This window comes from Nesoenas mayeri, assembly GCF_963082525.1.
Source record: "Nesoenas mayeri genome assembly, chromosome: 4".
In the NCBI taxonomy this organism is placed as follows: Eukaryota; Metazoa; Chordata; class Aves; order Columbiformes; family Columbidae; genus Nesoenas; species Nesoenas mayeri.
Window position 1 is genome coordinate 31,070,917 of NC_137540.1, and position 25,957 is coordinate 31,096,873.

General features: G+C 38.3%; 1 protein-coding gene across 1 annotated transcript in view; it reads left to right on the top strand.

Moving 5' to 3' along the window:
- Positions 1-21,474: 21,474 nt before the first annotated feature.
- Positions 21,475-25,957, top strand: part of FHIP1A (FHF complex subunit HOOK interacting protein 1A) — a gene marked incomplete at both ends in the record, with an annotated part of 39,124 nt that continues 34,641 nt past the window's right edge. Inside the window, 2 exons of the mRNA XM_080343112.1 lie at positions 21,475-21,576; positions 22,957-23,583. Coding sequence (XP_080199238.1) covers positions 21,475-21,576; positions 22,957-23,583 — 729 coding nt within the window. The remainder of the gene's footprint in view (positions 21,577-22,956; positions 23,584-25,957) is intronic.

A 25,957-nucleotide genomic window follows, 5' to 3' on the forward strand; every position in this document is an offset into this window, starting at 1 on the left:
AAGTGTCAAATATTATGTTCTCAGATGTAAGAACTGTCAAGTGGTCAGTAAAACTGTAAGCACAGATTGGGCCAATATGCTATGCTACTAACTAGAGTTCTGTCTACTTCTTGGATACAAGAAGTCGCTCAGTAACTGCATGAATTGTTTATATTTTGTCTACTGAAAAAAAGTATATGCTTATAAGTGGTTCCTGTAGCAGATTCCAGTAGGAGAGAGTGTCTTTAAGAAGACAAGCAGAACAAGGGATGTTTCAAAATGGGGGATATTTTTATTAGTGTCATCTTCTAAAATGATGGAATGAAAAAAATGTGGGGTTTTATTGGGGTGGGTTTTTTGGTTTGAGGTTTGTTTTTTGTTCTGAGTCCTCTATCTGATAAAGAGGAAGTCTCAGTATTACTTTGGTGTGTCCTTGACTGTTTTATCTCTGAAATAAGACTCACCTGTTGAATGGAGGGAAAGATAAAGGCTATACAGATAGAGCATTTAGGGAGGATTTCTTCCATGTGACAGTGAGATATGCAATGTCACTCATTGTTTGAATGAGTTAAAATCAATAAAGTATACATATCACATTGTCTTACAGTATGGAATATATTCCAAAGATCTAAAATACTTAGTAGAGAGTGGAAAGTAATCTGGATTTTATCAAAGGTCCCATGAGGCCACTTTCTAAAATTGCTTTCAAACCATGGTGCTATTCTCCATACTTTCCGGATGTTCTCCTGCAAAGGATCAAGTCAGTTCTTGAATAATTTGTAATTAAAATAACTTGTTTAATAAAAGCAGACCCTTGTTATTTACGCAGTAATCTCTGTGGAGAGCAGCATGGTCCAAACACTGCCATATTTTATAAAGCCAATCTCTCGAGATAAAATTGTACATGAGCCTCTGTTACGGCAATCTGTTATTTTAAGGTTAGATTTGATTATTCCTAGTACTATAAAAATGTCTTTAAGTAAGCGTTTGTGGCATTTCCATGCAGGTTAATAGTAATACAAGCATGAGGTTGAAGAAGAGTGGATGCCAGACTAATTTTCCATAAAAATTTATTAGAAGAAATTTAAAGCTTTCTCTTGCATTGAATTTCTGTCAATTGAGCCTGTGAAGAATTAAAAAGATCAGAGAGAACAGGAGTTGGTTAGAGCTGGGCTGGGATAGTTTTGTGCCTAGATCTTTGTGCTGTCACTCTTAGGTTTCCTCTGGGTTGTTTTGAGTTCAAAGCAAGATGTGAAAACACATGATTTGTGTCCAACAAAAGAAGGGGCTACAGCTGCCAAAATTAGGAAGAAATCCATCTGGTCGCAGGAGCTGACCTGAGCTTTCTCCTGTTTCTTGACCTGTTATTGATGGTGCTGTTATACATGAAGGGAAAGTATCCATAGTGCAGGACGTGCTTGAGGTTTCCAAGCTGCTTTAACTCAGATTGAGGATAGAGACTTACACAAAGCACTCAGATTCCTGCCATCGTTTACCACTTGGAGGATGTGGCAGAGCGTCATCCAGAATATTGCACCTTTCTCCTAATTCTGAATGTCTTGACTGTTGAAGAGCTACAGATTTCTGAGTGTATATCATAGTTACTTCTGAATCTTTCACATGCAACAGCTCTTATAATCCTGCAATGTAGAATATTATTTTGGGAATGTAAGATGTATGTTAAACAAATTTAATGATTATCCCCAAAATGTAATGTGGGAAGTAATTTATCTCTGTTTGTTCTGGCCACAACGGGTCAGCCTTACGTTCCATAAGTGGGATTACATTTTGTGCTGCTTTGCACAGGGATGGTGATGTGGATATGTTTTTTTAAATGAAACTTTTCAAGGTGCATTGTTCTGCTACAGGCTGTATCCTTCCTCTATGCTTCTATACTTTCTTTTCAGTACTGGTGCCATTTTTTTTATTCATGGCAGTAAATATAGCTGTCTAACATTCAGTTTTTCAGCACATTCTCTGCTCCTAATGAATGTGATCATTTACACAGTGTCACTGTACCATTGGCATGCTAAATAATTTAGTGAGCTGTGGCAGGTAGACAGCTCTGTGGTGTCTGTGTTACTATGGCAATACATTTGCTTAATGTAAATATTAATCATTCTGACCACATGAATCTCAGGGCTTCTGACATTATTAGCTGTGTTTGGGAGGTGGGAATCTGCATGTCTGAAAGAAAAGTTGTTCTGGAAATATTAATAGTTTAAAGATTGCTTTCTTTTTTTATAATTCCTTCTGCTTTCTGACTGAGCTACATAATCTATTGATCGTAATGAACAGAGGAGAACATTTCTTCCATTTCTTTATCATGGTTCTAATGCAGCTCTATTATAAAGAAATTAATAACTGTATTCTGATCCTCTAAAAATTCAGATGACTGAAATGAAAGGAAATAGGATCTTGAGGACCATCAACTTTGTTCTCAGTCACAGAGTCAAGACAGTTCTTGAACCACGAGAAATAAAAGCAGACTTGGAAGAAAAATGTGTGGAGAATTAGATCTAGCCATGGCTTGAAAATTAAAGTAAGCCTGAGAGGCTCTTCCATCTCCTTTTTGAATCCCAAGTATAGAATTACTCACGAAACCCCTCATTTGTCAGAAAATTAATGACTAAGCAATATGGTGATGAAACTTGTTTCTTAAATGTTTGTGTAGATGGTTTTCTAGTCCATTTTTGTGGACCATTTCCAAGGAAAGAAACCACCTTCTAGAAAGTCTTGTCTCAAAGGCCAGTTTAGTTCTGATTGTATGAATTATTCTTTGTCTATTACGATCTGCCAGCACTTACGAGACAACAAATGGAAGTGGTAAAAGAATTAGATCATTCACTTTTTCTAAGGGCATCACAATTCGTCAGTTGATAGTCTATAGTCTATATAAAACTTCAGTCACTTCAAACCACAAATACTGAATGTATACCAGTACTATTCATAACTCTTTATATACTGTTTTAAACCTCTGCTTGTTAAAGTGCTAAACATAAGATCAATGTTGAAAAGATGATTTTACTAGAATGTGCTCCCGACTCCCACGTTTAGAATTGTCCCCCACCTTCCTGCCAAACATCTGTAGTGCAGGAGAAAAAAGCATAGTAAGCAGTGAACGATATCTTTAATTATTTGTAGGGTAGATGATAGTGGAGTGTTGTGTGTGCTTCAGTCTGACATCCATGCTTAGCACCTATCTGTGTTTGGCCCATTAACCATCAAAAAAGGAAATGATAAAAAATACAGAAGTAGCCAAGCACAGACTTCTGAGTTCTTTGTATTTCACAGAAGACTCTTTGCTGGACTTGAATAAATGTTCTTTATTTTTCCTGTCTCTGAGATGGTAAGACTTCAGCTGTCAGTGCTTGCATGTAAGGTGGAGTTCCTTACTAGACAGGAATACAAACTAGAGTTGTTAGTTGCCTTTCCATACCACTGTTGCTCACAAATGCTGGTCTAGAATTCAAGTTAACTTGGGAAAATTAATTATTTACCACTTTTCCTGACAAGGCTGCCTGTGGGGATACTGTGCTGCTGCTGTCTCTCTTGTAAAAATAGAATATGCTTTAGATGCATCTCTTGTTTATAGATGCAGGGAAGTATTGAAGCATTTAGATTCAGAATACCTACCCAGTATTAGTGTAGTTGAAAGAGTAATTGGAGCAGCCTCTCTGATTATTCTTTTAGTAAACAAGCCATACTCATAAAATGGCTTGGGAAAAACCACATCTACTGCAATGTATTGAAGGAAAAAGACTGCAGAGCTGCTTTGTCCTCTGTGGAACAACCGGTGTAGAGAAAGGAGCTCCCATGGGATCAGGCTGGCAGGATTTTCCCTTAGGAAAAGAGGCTTGGTGGTTCTGCTTTTCCAAAGTCAGAAGTGTATCCATTTTCAAGGCACATCATCGGGAGGGATCCTTTGAGCACTCACCTCTCCGTTCCAGGTTTGCTTTCAGGACCTGGTGCCTGGCATAGGAACCACGTGAAGAGTGTGGGGAGTTCTTTTGACATAACTCGCTCTACCAGTAGCTGAAAGGGTCTGGTGGAGCTGATCTGGCTTTGTGGTTTTGTGGCACTAGAACCTACCGCTGAAGTAGGCAGCTCTTGTGTGTGTGTGCCTACAGCACAAATTCATGCATGCCAGCATATAGCCTTGTATTTCTGTAACTGGTGGAATGCTTCCCATCAAGCCATACACCTGATCTTCTGTTTCTGAGCTCCACTGCCTTTCTTTGCTTTTGCTGCTGAAGTATGGCATGCCTGTATTTTAAAGCTAGGCTGAAGAAAGGAGAATGGATTGTATTACAAGCTGAATGTTTAAATCGGGTGATAAATTGAAAGGAACAAAAGCACATTCCAAAAATCAGTTGCATTTATGCTTCACACATGATTTGCTCAGCTAGTTTCTTTTATTGTCACACTGTAAGTACCTTTTCACTTTTCCCCACAGAAGAAAAAGTTCTGTTAGTTCTGCAGTGCCTTTTTTATGGGTGTAGTGAATGTTCGGTTTTGAGTATTACCTTACAAATAAGAAATGGAGTTGTTTTACCTGAAGTGGTTTTATGCTTTTTGTTGTCATTCTATTAGTGTATTTTACTTTGAAAAGGTAAGGATGGCTGCTGTGGAGTCCTGTACCTTCCATGGCTCTCCTCACACAGGGAGAGGTGCTGCTGCTCTCATGTTGGGATGGGATGCTCCCAGAGGAACTGTGTACCTTCAGCTTGTGTTTACCAGAAATTCTTCTTGGACTGGCACAGGAGTCCTGACACTGGTTACTGTTGATCCACAGATAGCTGACACTTAATAATCCCACCTTGCCTTCTTTCCATTGCTGTCACAGGACAGATACGTTGTGGAGATTAAAATGGAAAGAATGTTATGGCCCTTGTCCTCTTACCCTTAAGTGCTCCATTTAAGGGCTCACATTAGATAGATGTGGCATAAAAACATGTAGGATAGTATAAGGCATAAATTGTATTTTAAGTATCCTTTACCATAAATGATGGGTGTTTTATGGGAATAGGTGTGGTTTTAACAGAAGATGGTAAAAAAGGTGAGTAAAACCAAACAAATATGGTTTCCAGGCTTTTACTGTTAATTTTGTTAGTACCTCAGCACTTTTTCTGTTTGAGATTAGAGAGTATATGCCAACTGTAATGTAATATTTTGTAGATACAAAAATACTTGTCACTTAATCCTTACTGTTACTGCAATAAGACAAACAGACACTGTTCAAATCATAGTAATGAGAAATGTTTGCCTGCCTGTTGCGTTGTTAGAACATGGCTTTGAGCTTTCAGAAGGGTCAGGAAAAAGGCGCAGAAGGCTTGTGCTTTCTCACAGCATGAGCTCAACAGGTGTTTATTTCCAGATGCAGAACACTTAACTTCAGAGCTACAGTAATACTAAAGGATGTGATTCTAACAGGCTGCCTGGTTATAGTTTAATGCCACTCAGCATTATAATTAGCTTTACTAGACATTAATAACTGGGCTTAATATTCAAACCATGGTGTTGGAGATAAGTGTGCCAATGAACCTTATATGTGGAGCAAAATGTAAATTTTAACTCGTTTATCTCATTAGTCTTTAATAAGGCTGTGCTTCGCAAATCATGGGTGCATCATCTGCTGATTATATCCTCTGATCTGCTAAGCAAAATAGCACTCTAATAAACAGCCATACATTGCATGTAACCCTCCCACTGGTGTTATGAAACACCTAATGTATTTTTTTCTTCATTTAGAGGTTGGTGTTTTTTTTTTTCTGTCTACTGCCAAAATATAGAAACGAAGGTAAGATGAGAATTCATTACTTGTAGACCTTGGGTTTAGAAACGTTTTGCCGAGTAGGAGTTTCTGATCGGGACCGTAAGTTTAAGTGTGTTGTCCGAGTGTGGTGTGTAGGGACTCAGAGAGTTTTCTGGACAGTTAAAACAGCCAGACTGTCAACTGAATAATGATGACTTGCTGCTTTAATAATCATCAGTGCTCTCCAAAAGTCTGTTGCTCTCATCTTAACAGGAGAAACTGAGCTGAGTCATTTGCCTTAGGCTCACATAAAAGGGAAGAGAATTGGAGGAGAAGGTTAAATCTCCTGGCTTGAACTCCTGTGTGTAGGCAGTTACCACAGCAGCTCATGATGATGATTATGTCCCCAGCGTACTATTCAGAGCAAGTAAGAGGGAATTTAACAGATTTGAGCAAGTCCAGTCTTTTGGCAAGTCCAATTAATACTTTTTTCCCACCAAATTACTCATACAATCTTGTCTAAGTCCAAATAAACTTGTTCAGTCCATCTAGAAACTCTCAAGCTTTGAAGGTTTCCAAACAAATGTTTGTAAGATTCGGTGACTGTGAGTGAATAGATGCTTCTGGCGTCTGAGGCAGCTTATTCGGTTGCTTCCACTTGGTCTTTATTTTGAAATGATTTACACTGATTTTCTCAGGTTGAGTTCTTTAATGATTGCATCTTTTTAGAGCATCGTTAAAATAGTACTTCAGATATCTCTGAAATGGTCTATAATGAGAGAATATGTTGTTCAAATGGTTGCTAGAGGTGCAAGATGAATCTCCTTTCTTATGGTCCCATGTTAAACTGACACTTAAAACTCTTTGTAATGCTCTGAGGCACTTAAGATAGGACAGCTGCTGTACCACTGTGTTTTAATAGCAGCAGCTACAGCCCTTGTGGGCCCACAAGAGCCCATTTACTGCTTCTGGTGGTAGGTTAACTAGTCATCCATCACAGCACTGTGTTTTATTTTTTACATTGATCTTACTGATAGTTGGGTTGGTAGACACATATACTGTCACAGGGAAAACTCATTTTTTCTCGTCAGGGAAAACCACATCATCTTGACTCCCAGTCCTGCAGAGTTAGAGGCTGGAGAGGCATTGCCACAACCCCATCTGTACTTGTTGAATCTAGTGGGTGTGAATTTTCACATGTTGCCAACTTCGTGGACTGGTTCTTTTCCAATTAGGTGGATTGCTTTGGTGGATACGCTTTTGGTACTTGGCACTCCCGAAGAGAGTTTTTCTACATTTTCTTCATTCATTTGTCATTAGTCATATGTATTTAGTTTAGTGCTGACTTAGTAATAACACCATTTATTTTTGGTTAGTTTTGCAGCACAGACATTTGATTGTATGCAAATTCTTCCATAAAGTCAATGAAGGGTCTCCTGAGACATTCTGCGACTCTCAGCACTGGAGGTTAATGTCCTTCATAGCACAAGTATGCCTGAGAACAGCAGGGGTATCTGAATGTTGACTAGTGGAGAGACTACATGTTCTGAAACAGTGTTGAAGTACTTTATTAGTCGAGTGGCCGTGGCATCAATTATGATGTAAAAGTAAAATGGCATCTGGGGAGATGTAGACTTGAAGATAAAACAGAGTAAAATGTGGAAAAACGTAAAACAGAGTGCAGAGATGGCAATATATGTGGTGACAGCAGAAATACTCTGTTTTGTTTCAGCAGAGGAATAACTGGCAAACAATGTAATAGTTTTGTTGATACTAAAGTACTTTCAGAACTGATACATCAAAACCAAAAAATTGATTTGACTCTTTCTAATTAGCATAGCCTATTTCCCCTTTTAAATGAGAGACTAAAAAAAAAAAAATCATGAATTGGTAATTCAGTGTCAAGAACTGTGTCCACAGGAAGAAAGTTGGCTGCCTTACTTCCAGATGTGCTGTGGTTACAACTAACATTCAAGACCTGTGCACGGAGACTTCAGACTGTTCCTGCCTTCAGTTTGTGCTTCTCCTTTGGAGCTCTGTAAGGATGAGTGTGTCGTATCTGACTTTGCATAAGGCTCAGTTTTCAATTTTGGCTAGAACATTTATTGCAAATTTTCGAGAAGATTGTGAAGGGAATTTGAAAAATTGAAAAATTTGTCATGAGAGGACATGGGAGACGAGAGGTGCTGTCTGTCAGGCATGGGAGATAAAAGTACACCCCAGATACTTAAATAAATGGAGTATCAGTGTACTGCAGCTTCTGCAGCTCCGACAACCTCAGACGGAAGGACGGCAGCAGAGGTGAGAAGCAGCAACGTTCCCAGAGCCATACGCAGACACTCCCCGGTTTTGGAGGTGTGCAGGCAGGAATAAGAACAGCCTGTTGATGGGTGGAACCCTTGCTTTCCCACGCCTATAGAAGCCTCGTTAGGTGTTACAAAATTAGATGGGAGAGGTTGTGGTTTGAGTTTCAGTTATCTGCACGAAGAAGCATTCCTGCTAGGGCTGATGTCCAACTGTCTTCTTTATTAGGCTTTCAGTGTTGATCATTCTAAGCGTTAAAAAGTTTTAATCGTAATTAAATTTTATTTTTACTACTTTTTTATATTTACCCCACCTTTTAGTAGATATTGAAAAATCACAAATTTTGCGAGAGAACCTGTTTTTCAGAGCACTCCCTTTGAGAGATATATAGTCTTCATTTGCAATTCAGAAACGGCTATTATTTACTTTTTTCTACTGTCCAGGGTGTAAAAGTTGCTAGTTTATCTTCATTCCTCCCTTGACTAAAAAGACACCTGTATTTCTATTAATGTTTTCCCAAAGGTGCCAAGGCAAGCCTGGAGGAAAAAAAAAAAAAAAAAAAAAAATTGTTATGAAAGTGTCAGATTACCTGGATCATCTTCTTCTTTTTTTTTTTTTTTTTTTTTTTTAAATTATTCCCTTGATTATTTAGCAGTTTCTGTTTTGTATACTGGCAATATGTCTGAGATAAGTGTTGTATAGGTTAAATGTTTCTTTTTTTGCCAGTGCATTCGTATGTCTTAACTATCCAGGCAACTGTAGTCACTAGAATGGAAGATGCTGCAATGACTTTCAGTTTTCAGTGACAGGAGACTAGGCAGTGTAAGAGTGTAAACATATTTTTAGAGTAGAGTGGACTTGTGTTATTAGGTCAGAGATGAAGAATTAATTTCTACTCTGCATAATGGACAACTTAACACTGTTTATATGACACAATTTTATTCCTAGGAATGCTGGAGAAGCTAAGAGGGAAAAACACCTACCACCTGTGTAAAATGCAATGAAACTACATAGAAATGGAAATAGAAATTGAATAACATGGGGAATTCTACTTTGATTTGGCTTTTTATGCACTAAACATAATAAAAATGCCAACAATCCACTTTGTATTTTGCTGTTTGCTACCATGTGCATTAAAAGGAAAAAGTTCAATGTACATATAGAAAGCCATTATCTGTCACAGTCCACTCAACTTGCAAATCTGTACTAATATTTTTAAATAAGGGTGTCACTGGAGGAGAAGAGGTTGTTTTTTTGTGGATCTATGATCACAGATGGGGAAAGTGTAATTTTATTGATGTTCTTGACTTTGCAATAGGAATTAATATAAAACGAATCTTCAAATTCTGCTTGTCTGCTCTGACTTGAAATGTAAAGAAAGAGGGAGAGTGGTGTTTTCGTGCAGTTTCCTGTGAAACCAAATACAGGGGGTTTTGTGCATTATGGGAATGGGGAGCTGGATGAACAGGATATAATTTTGTAAAGAGTATTTGTTTTGCCTTTTTCTCCTTTTCTTTTTGTTCTTCAGTCAACAGTGTGCTATAGTGATTTGTGGGTTTCATCTTAAATAATAATGTTTATTCAGTGTTTCTTTCCAAATGTGGCAATTGATAGTCATAAAATGACATGACAAAAGATTTTGCAAATGTTTTTGTCTTTGCCAGGCCTGGAACATAATTTAGGACAAAGATGTTCCCTAGCTTCTGGAGCTTTCTGCAAGCTAAATTGCAAATGTCTGATGCAAACCATGTTGGTTCACACAGTGTTGTATTCTTTCTGTTCTTATTTTTATTTTTTTTAAAGAAGGAAAAAAGATCACAAAAGTACATTAACATTCAGTAATGTCAGTTCACTTTCAAAAGTGTCAGTCCACTAAATATAACATTTTAACACATCCCCTTACCTAATATCAGGCAATACATAGTACATAGAGTGACATATGAGAACGACACTTCGGGTTTTAGTAGCTCATTAAGTTTACTAGGTTTGAGAAGTAATTTGTGATGGGCTTCAGCTGTTCTACAGTGCAATGAAACAGTTGTCCTGAAGCTGCATAATGATAAGCTTTTGCTCATTCCCTTCATTAATTTGTTCATTGTGTTAGTAAGAGGTTATCACTTAAGAATGTAGGAAATAATGTTGACTTGGTGGGTAAGTGTCTTGGGGTGTTAATTGTCTCTAAAATGAGTGGTTTCAGTTAACCTTGTACAGAATGATAAATGACAGATTCAAGTCATCTATTTGCTATATAATGAACATATTGAAAAGTATGAGAGGGTTTTATTGTATTATAGTTACCTAAATTTATAAACCCATTGTTTTTCCAGGGAAAAAAACCCCAACTTTGTATTGTGAATGAAGCCCCGAGAAGAGAAATGAATATGCTTCTAGGGTAAGTATTATGTTAACAACTATGCAATATCTATTCTATACATAACAACTTTGATTTTATGGCATATTCTGTCCTTTTCTGGAGCTTTTAATTTGAAAAAGACTGATAAAGAGAAGTAACGTGTGCATGTGGACAAGAGAGATTAATTCCATCTGCAAAATGGAAGTTCTTTTCTCAGTGAAAACCTGGTGACAAACCTTTGGGGAAGCTTGCTTGTCGGTTGGTTTGTTGGTTTATTGATCAAGTAATCAGGATAATCTTTATGGTGTTTTACTGCTGATTCTTGGGCTGGAACTATGTTTAGAACCTACAGAATTATCTGAGAGCTTTGAAATAAAAAAAATGTTTATGGCTTCTTTATCACGAAGTGTGGACTGTTGAGAATATGTATTTGCATTTTATTGTGGATTAGTGCTGAAAGCATAAACATTGTCTTTAATGTCACTTTGTAGACTTGAGAACATTATTCTTGGGCTTCTTATGCTTATTATAATGAGTAGTTTGACATGTTATTCAAATCACCTGAAAAACTGTCTTCCATATTATTGCCGTATACATAAAATATTTAGTTTTCTGTAATCTGCACATGATAGTTACAGATATATTGATAACTTTTTTCTAGACCACCTTTTTCTTGGGAAGGTAGTATTTCCTATTCTGTGTCCTAGTTCTGAAAATAGTTTTAAATCTTCAGAGGATAGAGTCTTCTACTGCTTTCCTGGTCTCATTCATCTTCCTGTTGGGAAGGTTTTCTAGATAGGCAACTTAATAATTTCCTATGAATTTATTTTATACTTTTAGCTTCAGATACTGTTTTACCTTTCTCAAAAAAAAACTTATAAAAAGTTCCATTCACTTCAGCATCACAACTTCAAAAAGCATGTGGTATTTCTAAACTACGAGCAAGTTGGGGCCAAGTTTGTATGTTACACAGATGTCAGAATTATTTTAGAAATCAAAATTGATGTTGCAGATTGCGTGGTTCATTTTGATTTCTTTCTTCCACTAGCATAACCAGAACATAAAGTAGATGTTGTTAAATGTCTGTTTTCTGATGTGTTGCTCCCTCCCACTCATGGATGGTGATAAATTTTGAAATAAACCTGGTATAAATTCTCAGTAGAGATGGGGAGGTTGGCCACAACTATTTTTTCCCAATAATTCACTTCAATTATGACAAAACAAAATTACTAGTGTAGACACAGCAGCTGATACCTGCAATTCCCTTATAATCAAGCACTGGAAGGTGGCTTTCACGCAGTGACATGTGCTATGCCCTTTGGGGTTGATCTCTTTCTCTTTGAAACTTGATATGAAAGCATATTCACAGCACCAAGTTTTAAACTGAGTTCTGTTTTGCTTGTAATACCTGTCTCGCATTACAAAGTACAAAAACTGCCTCACAAAGTACGAAACTAAATGCTTTGGTCCGTGGGCCTCAGGCGTTCTAGTGGAAACATACTTTTCTTGAGTCAGCAGTTTTGGTGGTGATTTGGGAGTGAACCAGCAAAGTTAAAGCCTTTGAACTGATTTCAGTTCAATGACATCTGACTTCTTCAGTACACAGGTAGAAATGAACTTTTCTAAGCTGCTATTTTTATTTTCCAGTTTAGTTCATGTTTTTAATATCCTTTTTGCAGCAGTTGTCTGCTAGCAGCAGACAAGATACCTCTATCATAGTGTGCCTGAGTGCTATTAAGAATAGAGAGATGTCTATCTTGGATTTTGAGAACCCTAGCTGCTATTTTATTCTCAAGATTTTAACCAACATAATCTGTGTTTTGAACCACTAATTGTTACTGAATTGTTGCCTTTCTGTAGTAGGCCAAATGTGAGGAGATCAAATACAACAGAGAAACAGGTTTATTATACTCTTTATCTCTCTCCAAAAGTAATTAGTCCTACCACTAGAATTGCAACCTTATTTTCCCCCTCTCTAGTTTCAGGTTTATGACCTAGGGATATGAACATGTAGTTCATTCCTTCTGGGACTTTGCGAGAGTAGCTTCAGAGATTGTATGCTCCTGAGTTCCAGTGAAATTGCCTGTGAGAAAATGCTTATGGTAGATGAACATGCCCTGTGGTGTATCAGGTAAATAGAGTCCTCCTTGAGGAGGTCAAGGTCTGTCAAGTATTCTGCTTTGTTTAATTACTGCTTTCTTGAGCAGTCACTGCTTTTTCTCTAGCTTTGGTAAATACGCCCTTTGATGAATCGTCTTTGCTGGTTAACTGCAGACCTTCTTAGACCCACTGTGTATAATTTTAGCCTAAACCATCAATGCATGTCAGACCATGCCACGGAACTGGACTCTCTGTTCTTTCATTTTGGCTGACCCACGCAGCAGAAGCCCACAGGCTGCCAGGACGGCTGATGCCACGGCTTGCCCTTCCAATGTGCACATATATGCCACTGCAGCACTACCGAACTGGGGCTGTCACATGGGCCTCTTGCCTGTCACACTGTTGCTGTGCTTGCTGTGGGGGAATTGCCTGTTCGTGTATCTGGAGAACCGTGTATTTATTTGTTGTTGTAACCTGGATCCCCTAACATATAACACCATAGGATTACATAGATCACATTAAGAGGTCAGTGGTACCCCAATTAGTTTTTTGCGCTGATCACAGAATCACAGAATGTTAGGGATTGCAAGAGACCTCAAAAGATCATCTAGTCCAATCCCCCTGCTGGAGCAGGAGCGCTTAGATGAGATTATGCAGGAAGGTGTCCAGGTGGGTTTTTAATGTCTCCAGAGAAGAAGATTTCACAACCTCCCTGAGCAGCCTGTTCCAGTGTTCTGTCACCCTCACTGAGAAGAAGTTTCTTCTCATATTTAAGTGGACCCTCCTATGTTCCAGTTTGTACCTATTGCCCCTTGTCTTATCATTGGTTGTCACTGAGAAGAGCCTGGCTCCATCCTCATGACGCTCACCCTTCATATATTTATAAACATTAAGAGGTCACCCCTCAGTCTCCTCCAAGCTAAAGAGATCCAGTTCCCTCAGCCTTTCCTCATAAGGAAGATGCTCTACTCCCTTAATCATCTTTGTGGCTCTGCACTGGACTCTCTCCAGCAGTTCCCTGTCCTTCTTGAACTGAGGGGCCCAGATGTGACTCTACAATGAATATGTGAGTAGTGTAGATCCCCAGGGATTTGAGAAAAGATGAATTGTGTTTAACTGCAGCAGGCTGACATTAGATGGGACAGTAAGATTTTTGTCTTATTACAAAACATATTGCGTGTAGTTTCTCTCATGAGATAGATCTTATTAGGCAGTCTCTGTGGGGAGAAGTCACAAGACGTTCTTACTTTCATGTTAGCAGGTTGTTTTAAATTGTGCCTGATGGGAACAGATTGATACTTTGATTAACTACATTGCTTTACAATTTGTGGTGACTTGTTCTCTGTTAGGCTTTTAAGCAGATAGATTTATCAGTGTAAAACATATCTTGTCCCACCCACACACAGAAGACATAGTGTCTTTGCAGATACAGGGTAGAAAAGATAGACTGAAGAAAGCTCACTAAATGTGAAATGTTTGCTTGAGGTAGATAGACAGAACAATTGGTGGACTGCAGCATTGAAACATAAAGGAACAAATGAAGGAGGATAATTGTTCATGTAGTTTAAACTGTTCCTCCAGTAATCTGCTGTGGCTTTCTTGCTAGTAGAGCTTCTGAGTGTGAGTAGTACTTAACCAAAATGAGGATCCTCTGATGCAGTGGCTTTTAACCACTGACATTTTCTCAGTCACCTACCACAGATCTGCTGCTCTCCAGTGAGCTATTTGTAATCCTTCGGCATTCTGGTGGCGAATGCACAGGATCATTAAGGGTGGGGATGTGACTGTCCTGCATAGGCTTTGCTTTCGTAGCTAAACTTACCCCAAGCGGTGTGAATCGTTTCCTTTGAAAGGATTGATGTCTTCATTTGAAATACTCTTGTTAATAAAATTTAAATCCTCTCCCTGATCATAGTCTCTAAATAAGAGCTGAAAATCTATGCAGAAGACTTTCTTTTCAGCCAAAATAAACAGACCCTGAACAAGGGTCCTTATAAACTGGAACTAAGCTGATGCATTCTAAAATTTACCACTAATTTTTCTCCTACCCTTCCGCATCCACTTGTCAGAGACTGCAGAGATGTGATTACATAGGTATGCATAAGACCATATAATTTCCTCCTTCTTCTTTGAAGTTGTCTAATTTCAAGCCCTTTTATGTCACTCTGATCCATAAAAATGTTTTGATATATGCTGTTTCTTTCACTGCCATCAAGGCTTCTTATCTGTTATCTCCATTGTCTCCTGTGTACCTGGACTGACAGGGTAGAAAGCTTTGGCTGGTGGAGCAAAAGCATCTGATAACAGAGGTACATTTGTGTGCAAGAAATGTTGGAGAACACAGCATCTTAGCCTTTCAACAGGAGACAACTTCAATAATAAAACTGCAGAGCCTTGCAGCATCTTCTGTGTCTACCATACCATATTAGCCAGTGTATCTTATGTGTGTATGTTGTGCATTGCCTGGGAAGCCCAGGTCCTGCAAACTTCTGTGCTATAATACTTTTTTTTTAATTCAAAAGTGAAGCATTTGAAAAGAGACACTCTAGTGGGAGTGGACTTCACAGGGGATTCTCTGCTAGGCTGCTCTTCCAGTGTACTTTGCAGTAAAATAAGTACTTCTGTTGACTGGGGAGTCCAGCCCTGTAATCAGCTGTGGGAAAAGGGTTGATGCTTTACAGACTTCTGAAGGAAAACTGAAAACATATATCCTTCACGAGTCCAGTGACTGGCTCTGTCTCATCATTAATCTAAAGCTACTCAATGCAGTTGTGGACTGCTGCTTTAAAACAAAACAAAACCCAACTGGCAATAGATTGAATTGTACTAAAGTTTTCTGTTTTCTTCCTCCCATCCTCATTCACTTACCATGGACTGCACAGATAGGGTAATAGACCTGTGGGTGTGACTGTATAACTTTGCTGCTATATAGGGAGAAGGCAGGTGCTTGTTAGTATGTTTGTATATGCAACAGTTGACCAGATTTGTAGGAAAAACAAACAAACAAAACAACAACTAGCCATGCCCATAAAAGTTTATGTAGGTGCAAATTAGTAGCCTGACTTCAGAAGCTTTTGTTTGGTTACACAAAGAGTATAGGAAGATCTTAGGGGAGATAGTGTCTTGTCATTTTGAACCTCAGTTCCTCATGTGTGTGATGTATATGTGGCTGCTTCTTGTTCCATATGGGGACTGTTGAGTGTATAAACCCATGGCAGTAGGCACAGGTACCTCGTGTAGCTGAGAAGGGATTAGAGACGAAAGTGTTGTCAGTATAGGCATGTGAAATAGCTGTGGAAAGCATATGTAAGTGGACTTGGCCTTATAATAGGGTTAAATGACTGATAGGTAAGATATGGTTGGATTGCAGAAAGATTTACCTGCTAAGAAGGTTTTGTTGTTGTGTGGCAGGGTCAAAGTATTAAACTGAGCGGTGGTTTTTGGAAGGGGAATTTTGAATGGACTGCAGAAGGGAGCGTAATTACACCTGTCAGGACTATGAAATGGTAGTGTAAAACCTTGATTGGGTTTTAACAGAACGGAAAGGCTAAATTATTGTAAAATTTTAACCATGAGCTGGTTAAAATAAACCATTACTTCCATTCTTAGTGCCCCTAAAGTTCACTTCTAATCTTTCCTCCCTGAATCAGTGTTCTATAAATTAATTTCTCAGCTTTGCGCTCAGTGTGGTCAGGTTATTAGTCCTGTTTAATTTGCATTAGTTTTACTTCACAGGGAATAAATGTGTTGTTGCAGTTACTGTGGCACATCTGGCCTTGCAAATTAATCAAGTAAACCTACTAATCTAGTACCAAAATCTGCTTACTATGGTTATAATGAATATATTCTTTCTGCTACTGCTATAACTAGAGCATACTAACTTTAGATTGATATGTATCTTGAAAGATAATATCTCTTCCAATTCAATTACTTTCCTTTTTTTAAACAGGTATGCTGTTTTTAGGATCTACTCTGTGACCACTTAAGTTGTCAAAAGCTTTCTTTGCTTTTTGAAACACTATTACAGAGTTTAATGTCTTTGAAGCCTACACAATCAATTAGTGGTTTGTATTATTAAGAAAATCCCAGTATCCCAAGATGCTTTCCAAAATGGAAACATTTGCTTCCTTAACAGATTGATTTGATCTTAGAAATATGATTGCATATTGCAGTCTGTTTGTTGCTGTCTTGTTACTTTTAAATTAGAGATGATTAAAAAGCCATAGTATTTGCTGTTCTGAGGATAATGTCTGTGTTCTCTCACTGCTCTTAGATTTCTGATCCGATAGCTGGGCTAGATACAAGTAAACCTAGCCCTTGTCAACTTAATGTTTGCTGCAGGCAAGTTGTTTTCAGCTAATAATTTCTATTTGGTATTTTTATTATTTGTGTGATGCTTTGTACAGTCTGCCTATGATGATTTTGTGCAGTAGGAGTGAACATTCAGAATGCACAGAATCAAACAGATTGAGTTTTACCAAGATGTTATTGTTTGTCACCAAGGAACAACAGATGTTTTTAATGATTCTTTGTTAACTAAAAATGTAAATGGCTTTAATTTTGTGATTGTATGTACGTGCTGGTAGGTGCAATTTTTACTTAGAATACATAAATGCTGGAGATTAATTTGATATTTTACAGTGTTTGTCAATCATGTACTCCTAAAGATGTTTTTCAAGCACTGGGCTAGTGTTTGTGCATGTAATAACAGAGTAAATGGACCAGGCAGCTCAGGGGAACCCTTCTAAAAGTTCCCTATGGCTGGTAGACATTTCTAGAGTTAGCAATATTGAAAGCCCTTGCTGTTCTGATATAGTGTCATCTAATTTTGAAGCTTTTTGAAGCTTTTGAAGCTAATTTTGAAGAAGATCTGATTGGAATCAAAATGCTGCCAGTTGTGAATGTTCCATGTATCTGAGAAGCCTCAAGTGTTTTAACTGGAGTGTGACCAAATTAGGATTTAAATAGCAGGAAGCTCTTAAATATCATAGAATCCTAAAATCATTTAGGTTGGAAAAGACCTTTAAGATCATAGAATCCAACCGTAAAGCCAGCACTACCAAGTCCACCACTAAAGCATGTCCCTAAGTGCCACCTTGGATATGTAAGACCTTGGGGGACTTCCTGCAGGAGAAGAGGGAACACACCTGCTTGTCTTGGAGGCCTCTTTCACAGGGGCCATATCCATTCTTTATATACAGTAGCTAGATGTTGGAAATGCTTGTGTAGGAAAAGATGTCCACGCTGCAGGTGCAGACTGTAGCAGTCGTCTGCTTCGACAGTAAGCTGTTGGCAGAGGCGGGGCTTGAGTGTTCAAGAGCATAGTGCTAGTTATAAATTCTTACATAAATGTCAATAAGAAAGTAGCAGTTTTATGGAAAGTCAGCTTTCCTATTGCACACACAAACCTAACAGTGACTCTGTCACTGGATCTCTGGGCATCTGGCTGTATTTTGAATGTGTGGTGACATGTACCATTTTGGTTCACTTTAGGTCTTCTCATAGCTGCAGAGAAGTATGGCAGTATTTCAGGAGTCTGTAATGACCACAGCACCAGTACAGAACCTCTACCGCCCAAAAAAGTATTTAGAGAGCTACAAGATAGAAGTAGTTATTTAAAGGAGGATCTGATGGGGAGGGAATGAGTACTGTCTTGGAGTTTGTGGAGTAGAGTCTGAGGCTGGGACAGGAAAGATGCATGAGGAAAAAAGAAAATTGCAGCGGCTAGGGATGACAGAGAATTATAACAGATTAGAGAAGACAGGGTAACAGGTTAGATAGTCTGGGATTGCCTGTGTGTGGTATGTCCTAGAGCTTTGCATGCATCTCAAGAGTCCTACCTTTTTTTTTTTTTTTTTTAATCAGCATTTTTGAAGAAAGCTATCATCTCCCTTATTGTTGTTTACTAGCTTAAATAGTGGAGGCTGATCTGAAGTTTCTGATTTTCCTCATGGTATCATACTGCTATACTACTGACAGAATTCATCATGTGATATTGTGATGTGTAATGCCGATTTCTTTTATTTAAATTCTTAACATGCAAAGTCTACACTGAAATAACTCTAAATTGTAAAGTTGAGCAACTTTTAAATCCCAGAATTGAGCTTCCCTCTGCTTTGCTAATTAAGTTCTCTTGCTGCACCTTATGATACCATCTTTAATTACACAATCACATTAGTTTTTCTAAAGCTGCTTGCCTCATTTAATACACAGGACAGATTTGCTCAAAGAGTGAATCAGGGCGGTGCAGTGAAGGACACTTTTGCCTGGAGGAGTCTGATGAACTTCTATAGAAATAGTAAGAAATCTGTTTGAAGGAGAGGGCTGACAAAGTGGGAACTAGCAGGGAGTGGACAGCTGGTCTGAAAAATAGGTAGATGAAATATTCCTTTGGATTATTAAGTATGGTATTAGGCAAACTACTTAGAGCAGGCTTTTTCTATTCTCTAAGCATGCATCTCTTTTCTGGTTTTTTGGTAGAAATGTTGAGCACTTAGATCTTCAAGCGAAAGTCACCAGGCACTGTCCATTGAACATATACTAGTACCTACTTAAATCAGTAGCAATAAAGGTAGGGAGAAAAAGAAACATGAACAAAAACCCACAAACACAACACAAACAGATCCTAGGCCTCTGAAGTTGGGTTCCAAATCTGCTTGCTACTTTGATGTCTGAATTTTTCCTCTCTTTTTTTCTGTTTTTTTCTTTTTTTTTTTTTTCCCTGTGCAGGAACATCAGTCATGTAGAACTAGTTCTACTCATTTTTACAGACCTCTTTATGAAGTAGCAGGTACTGGTAGGAGTCTTCAAGTAAATGACCATATGAACCAAAATGCTGGGAAGGAGAGTGCTTGAAAGTGTAAAGTCAGTGTGAGCATGGAAGGGATAGGCAGGTGAGAAGTGCGAGTGGAGTTGTGGCCAAGTGGTAGAGATAATTTGGCAATATTTTATAAGGGATTACTTTATAAGGGCTCCCTTTATAAGGGATTCTGTTTCTAGCATTGACTGATTCTCGTGAGCTAATTCTCACTGGTGTTGCACAAATGTTCTCCAGTGCATCTGGTTCCATGTGGTTTATTATCTGGGAAGTAACTGGTATGGAGTACCAGCTTTGTTCTGGAAGTACTGTTGCCCAAACAGATAAACTGTCCAGGATTTATGCTGGTTTGTCCACACATGGAAATATTATCTGCAAAAAGGATGAACTAGATTGTGTTAATAGTTTTCCATGAGAGTGTTTAGAAAATGCATCTTATGTGCTGTGAGGAGCATGGGTTGGGATGGAGTGGGGAGACCCTGATCATGCAGTTGAATCTTATTGAATCTTAAGCATGTGAATATACACATATAGAGACAAAGGAATGCATAACGATCTTTTGCTTTTTGCTTGCTTCAGAAATCTTGAAGTTGTGCCTTGTGTATTTTGGACATCTTGAAAGTGGCAAAAGTCACTGCTACTTTTGAGACAGACTCTGTGCTTTGCTATGCTAACAGCTCCAAGACTACAAGCAGAGCACATGTGCAGGGAGCAGAGATGTCCACTGTAGAGAAAAGATTTTTATCTTTTATAGTATACACAGACAAATACATACTGTACTGGCAAATAATTGCTATATGGACTGTGGCAACTTATGATACAATAACTTCCTTATGTATTTCACTAAGCCAGTGGATGTCCAGGGGCCCTGAGATCCTAATGAAGACTGAAAAAAAGGAGAGCACTTCAAAATGCAATCTCGAATTAAAATAAAAATCTACCATGATTTACAAGAGATGTCAGAACTTGTAGTGCATTTTTTGTCTTCCTAAACTCTTTATATGTTGGTATTTTGGTGTTGTGGTGGTTGTTGTTTTGATTTTTGGGTTTTTTTGGTGGTTTGTGGGGGTTTTTTTTGTTTTATTTGGGGTTCTTTGTTGTTGTTTTGGGGGCTTTTTATGCGTTTGAGGATTTTTGTGTTTGATTTTTTTGGGTGGTTGTTTGGTTTGGTTTTTGTATGGCCCGAAACCGAATTAACATTACCTGTGCCCAGTATTTTTAAATTAAAAGCCTAGTTGGTTTGCAGAAAGGAGAGTAAAAATGTTAAAGCCCATGGAGACAAAAATAAAGAAGGGGGACTATCTGACTTAGATATTGGTGCTTCAGGAAATAATATGTTCTCTTAAGCCACTCAAGTATCTGGAAGATATGTCTGTTTCATTTTAACTTTCCCCTGCAGGTGTGCAACTACTTTGGTACTCAGATATTGAAGATATTGAATAATGAATGAAAATAATCTTTCAGTGTTTGGTCTTATTCTCATAGTCCTTCAATATGACATCTCAATTTATTTCACTTTGGATACATGAACGTTTTATCTTTCATATTGTTTGGTTTTGGTTACTTTGCTGTTGATACAGGTGCAACCTTCTACTGCATATGGTGTTCTACAGATGTTTTCAACTGTTTATTATATGCTTTCTGACTGAAAGCTGTAAGTATTTGTAATTATATCTATTAATGGGAATATGGTTTCAAAAATATAGAAGTAACCTGTGCTTTTTTTTTACCCGTATAGCCTACACAACGTTACTAAGCAATGCTGAAAAGAGACATGGTCAGATGGCAAAAAATACCGTAATGAAAAGCTACAAATATAGTGACATATGTATAAAATATTTACAGCATGAGCTTCTGTTATGCTTATTTATTTCAGCAGCACCTTAATTCAGTCAGTGATCTCAGAATTCAAGCAAAAAAAAATCCTATCCTTAAACTGAATTAAAAAAGGTTTTAGTATTCTCTTTAAGTATGTTCTTTTTTTGTTATACACTAATTTGATGTTCATAGGTATGTGTGTGGTTTATTTTGTTTGGTTTTATTTTTAAACAGATTTCTGTGGATACCAATGCTCACAACATGATACTTGAACATCTGTAGCCAACTACAGGATTTTCAAAAGAAATCCAGCATGGCCTAGTTTGCTCGACCTTTGGAAAATTTATAATGTCCTCTGGAACTGGTATCAGCAAAAATCGGCAGGTTCCGAGCCTGCAGGGTGTTGACCCAGAAACATGCATGATAGTGTTTAGAACACACTGGGCACAGGTAATGTTAATTAGTTTTATTGGTTTGAAGTAGGCTATGTTAATTGGAATTTGCTTCATTCTTTCTTTTGGGAAAATCCTGAATTGCTCAGGAAGGTCTTTCATGCAGAATGTAGTAAATGACATTGAAACTTTTTAAGAGACAGAGGTAATTGACCTTTTAAGGTGTGGTTGGGCTTTACTAATCACACTTTGAACTCCAGATTTGTATCTAAAAGGGAAGTGGTAGGACATGGTAATTTCTTGTGGAAGGCCTAGATCATGTTAATGGATTTCCTGATGATTCACTGTGACTTGGACCTTGTTGCAAACTTCTGTGCTTCCTTTCCTTGTGCTGAGAGGGGCTTGCCTAACTTTTGTAAAGTATGTTAGATGCATGGTGCAACGGTGTATGCAGTGTTACTATGAATAGATGTAGATCATGCACTTCAGCATATTCTAAAAATTGTTTTCATGTTATCAGGATTATAATTGCTTTTGGGTAAAGATGTTTTGCTTTGAGCACCATAATATAACATCTTATTTGCTGCAGTAATATGTAAAAATAAAGGTTTATGTAAAAATGGTTTCTGTGCTGCTGCTTTTGCTGCTTTTCTGCTATCCTGAGAAGCAGCGCTATTTCCAGTGTCAGAGGAGCCATCGTTCAAGAGACACCTTTCATCTCTTAACTATAGTGATGCTGTCATGTTAGGGAAGCTGCTGTTCCTTCGTGGTTTTGTGGCAATTACCCTCCACAAGAGCACCAGACAGGGGTTGATGACAGACAAGGAGGTGCACTGATTGTATGCAGAACAGAATTTCATCCAGGGGTATAAGTGCTGCAATGACAATTGTTACTAGATCCTAAATCGATATTGAATATTGCAAGAGTATCTGGGCATCAGTGGCTATTTGGTATCATATAAGATGTGGCAAGCAAAGATCAGCTCTGTGGGCTTCTGTCACTCTTACTACTACAAGTCATCTCATGGTATTGATACTCTTGAGCACAGTTACTCTAGCTGAAGAACAGGCCCTTTGATTTCAGTCCTCTGTGCCAAATAAACTTATTTCAAAGATCATTGAAACTCAGTTTCTGAAGGCCTAAGGGAACTTAGTTTATCTGTACTTCAGAGAACCCCAAGTCTTCAGCAATGGGACAAGTGGCAAACTTAGGTGCTTATAAAAGCAAACAAAAAAATTATGTTTTGGCCTCATATGTGCCAAATGTGAAACTTCTAAATTTAGAAAGCTTGACAGACTAAAACTACAAGCATAAAAAGAGCTTGGGCATTCTGTGTTAAGAATTTTGATTATTTTTTTTCCCCCTTATAAGACTAAGTGCATATTTAAAAAAAAAAAAAAGCATTCAAATAACTGATATGCCTTTGTTTGTCTTTAGGTTCTGAAAATCTTAGAGAAGCATGATCCTTTGAAAAACACTCAGGCAAAGTATGGAGCAATTTCACCCGATGAGGCCAGCACTGTTCAGAATTATGTGGAGCACATGCTTTTCTTATTAATTGAGGAGCGAGCAAAGGATGCCTCAATGGGGCCTATTCTGGAGTTTGTGGTCTCCGAAAACATAATGGAGAAGCTTTTTCTTTGGAGCCTACGGAGAGAGTTCACCGATGAGACAAAAATTGAACAACTGAAAATGTATGAAATGCTAGTAACTCAGTCTCATCAGCCTTTGCTGCACCACAAGCCCATCCTGAAGCCTTTGATGATGTTGCTGAGCTCCTGCTCTGGAACAGCCACTCCAACAGTGGAAACGGAGTTGGTCGTCCTCTTGAACCAGCTCTGCTCTATAATAGCCAAAGATCCCTCCATTTTAGAACTGTTTTTCCACACCAGTGAGGACCAAGGAGCTGCCAATTTCCTCATATTTTCCCTGCTGATTCCCTTTATCCATCGAGAAGGAACAGTAGGCCAACAGGCCCGTGATGCGCTACTTTTCATAATGTCTCTTTCTGCAGAAAACAACCTTGTTGCAAACCACATAGCAGAGAACACCTATTTTTGCCCAGTAAGTTTTTGTTGGTTTGCTTGATCTTCAATGCTAAACTGTCTCCCTTGTGTTCTTCTCAGGCTTTTCTGTCATTTTTGATAAAGATGTGTTGTAACACATTTGTTTCTGTGAACAGCTATTTCACAAATTGTACTGCTGTTTAAGCCAGCTCTACTGCCAAATGCAGCCTTGCTCCTTGTTTCCATAGCAGTGTCTTGTGCTTTTGGGCCAGCAGGAGTGTTTTTGCAATCACAGTAGATTAAACTGGGAAACTGATAGAAGTTATAGGAGAACGTGGTGGGAGGGAAACCAGTTCTGCCTCACTGTGAGGCCTCTGGGAGATTCTGGGGGTGACTCTGGGAGTGAGAAATAGGAACAAGGTGTTTGGAGGCTGCTGTTTCTGGTGGCAGTGCTAGCTTAGGCAGCCTGTGCTTGCCACACTGTAGCAACAGTTCAGCAGTTCAAAAAATAAGTGTGAAAACAGTGTAAGCATTACAGGAATGTAATGTTTTTGCATTATATAAGGGAGACTTGCTCTTTGTCACAGAAGCGGCTGTTTCTATGGCCATTTCAGGCAAACCACCATCTTGCCGTGTTGCAGCCTGTTACAAAACTTGGTAGTAGTGTTGTGCTGTTAGATCAGGCAAATCAATTGTAGTACATGGATAGAAAACCTTTGCTGTTAAACAAGTAAGCAATCTAATTTAACAAACAAAGCTGCCTTACTGCAGTTTTAAAGCTAAAGCAGAATGGCCATGACAACACCTGCTTCTTCATGCCTTAGCAGAAAAATCAGTTTGAGATCGTCAATGGATGGGTTCAAAACCAAATATAATTCTGTAGAAAAGTTGCTCTTGTGTGCCGGCTCTTGGACTGATTCTGTTACCTTCTGCATAGCTTGCATTTGAGTTTAATAAATGCCAGAAAAATGAAGTGCAGGGAAGCCTTACATAGCTGCTAAAACAGAGAGCTTTAGAGCAGAGAGCACTAGAATCACCCTGCCTTAAGCATTAGTGCATGACAGGTACTCCAGGTGTAGGTTGCCATTTATTCTGAAATTGCTACGTCCTTTGAGCAGGAGGGCAGAGCCAGGTTTACAGGCTGGAGTTCCAAACCAAAATCTCTAAATGATTTGTTTGTAAGCTGTAAATATTGCATCGAATTTTTTGTGCTGAGAGACTATATTTGACCTTGTTTAATAGACACTGCTAAATAATATGAACTTTATTCTCAAGCTGTCCCTGAGACATACCATTATTGGATCCATGCTATAACTTACGTAATTACATCTTCCAATTAATTAAAGGAAAAAAGGCAGCCTTTTTACAGTGACAATAAAAGCCAGCTATATTAACCTTCAAACAGCAGGGAGCCATGATTGACAATCCTTCTAATTAGGAAGGCTTCTTGACAAAATGTGCTAAAATCAGACTTTTCTGAACAGTAATGAGACTGACCTACGTCTATAATAACACTAATGCAATGTCATAGCTCAGTAGCCCAAAGTATTTTTTTTAATTTCAGTGTGATGTGCTGAAGGAACAGGTTTTGTTCTGGTGGAAGACTGTAGATGTCAGTGACGTTGCTGTGTATCGCTCAAATTAGTGCAGATGTTGCCTCAGCTGCTCTTGAAAACATCTGGTGCTGTCCTGAGCTGACAGGAGCAGCATTTGGGGGCACTGTGGTGGGGTCCTCTCTGGTTCTGGGGCTGATTTGTTTGTTAGTATTTGGGTTTTCTTTACCGTGCCTTACTGCATAGTATAGACATGCCCTGGGATGGGGCCTGGCTGTAAATCTCAGCTGCCTTATATGCCTAAATCAGTGTTAGATCTGTGCCAGAGTGAATCTGGAGGCTTTTCTGAGTCTAGTTTTTGAGCTAAATTTAGGTACCAGCTTTTTAAAACAAGGTTGTCCATGGTATTCAAACCATACATGAGTTAAACTATAAAGAAGGAAACAGGCTGCAGTAGGATACATACCTAACAAATATTTTTAACACAGAATATTTAGACAAATTATTTGGGAAAGTTTTCTGATTTTGCAGAGAATTTTCTGCCATGTCTTTTTATGATGTCTTGACCTGAAAGTTTTCTGAATCTGATTGAAGATATTGTCTGTTCTGCGTTATAGTAAGAAAACAATGTTTTTAAGTAATTTTGAGCAGGATAACATCTCGAAGTCTCTCCGTAAAACTTTCTAAATACTTCACAGCTTAGGAAAGCAAGTATTAAAGCAAGAGGCAGAATAGCTCTGTAATGTCCTTGAAAAGGTGAATGAAGAGGGAGGAAGGGGAATTATTAAAGGGAAGGAATTGGCCAGATAGCAACCGATTATATATTAACAACATATTTTAATTGTATAAGGTATCTAGGATTACAAATCACATAGCCAG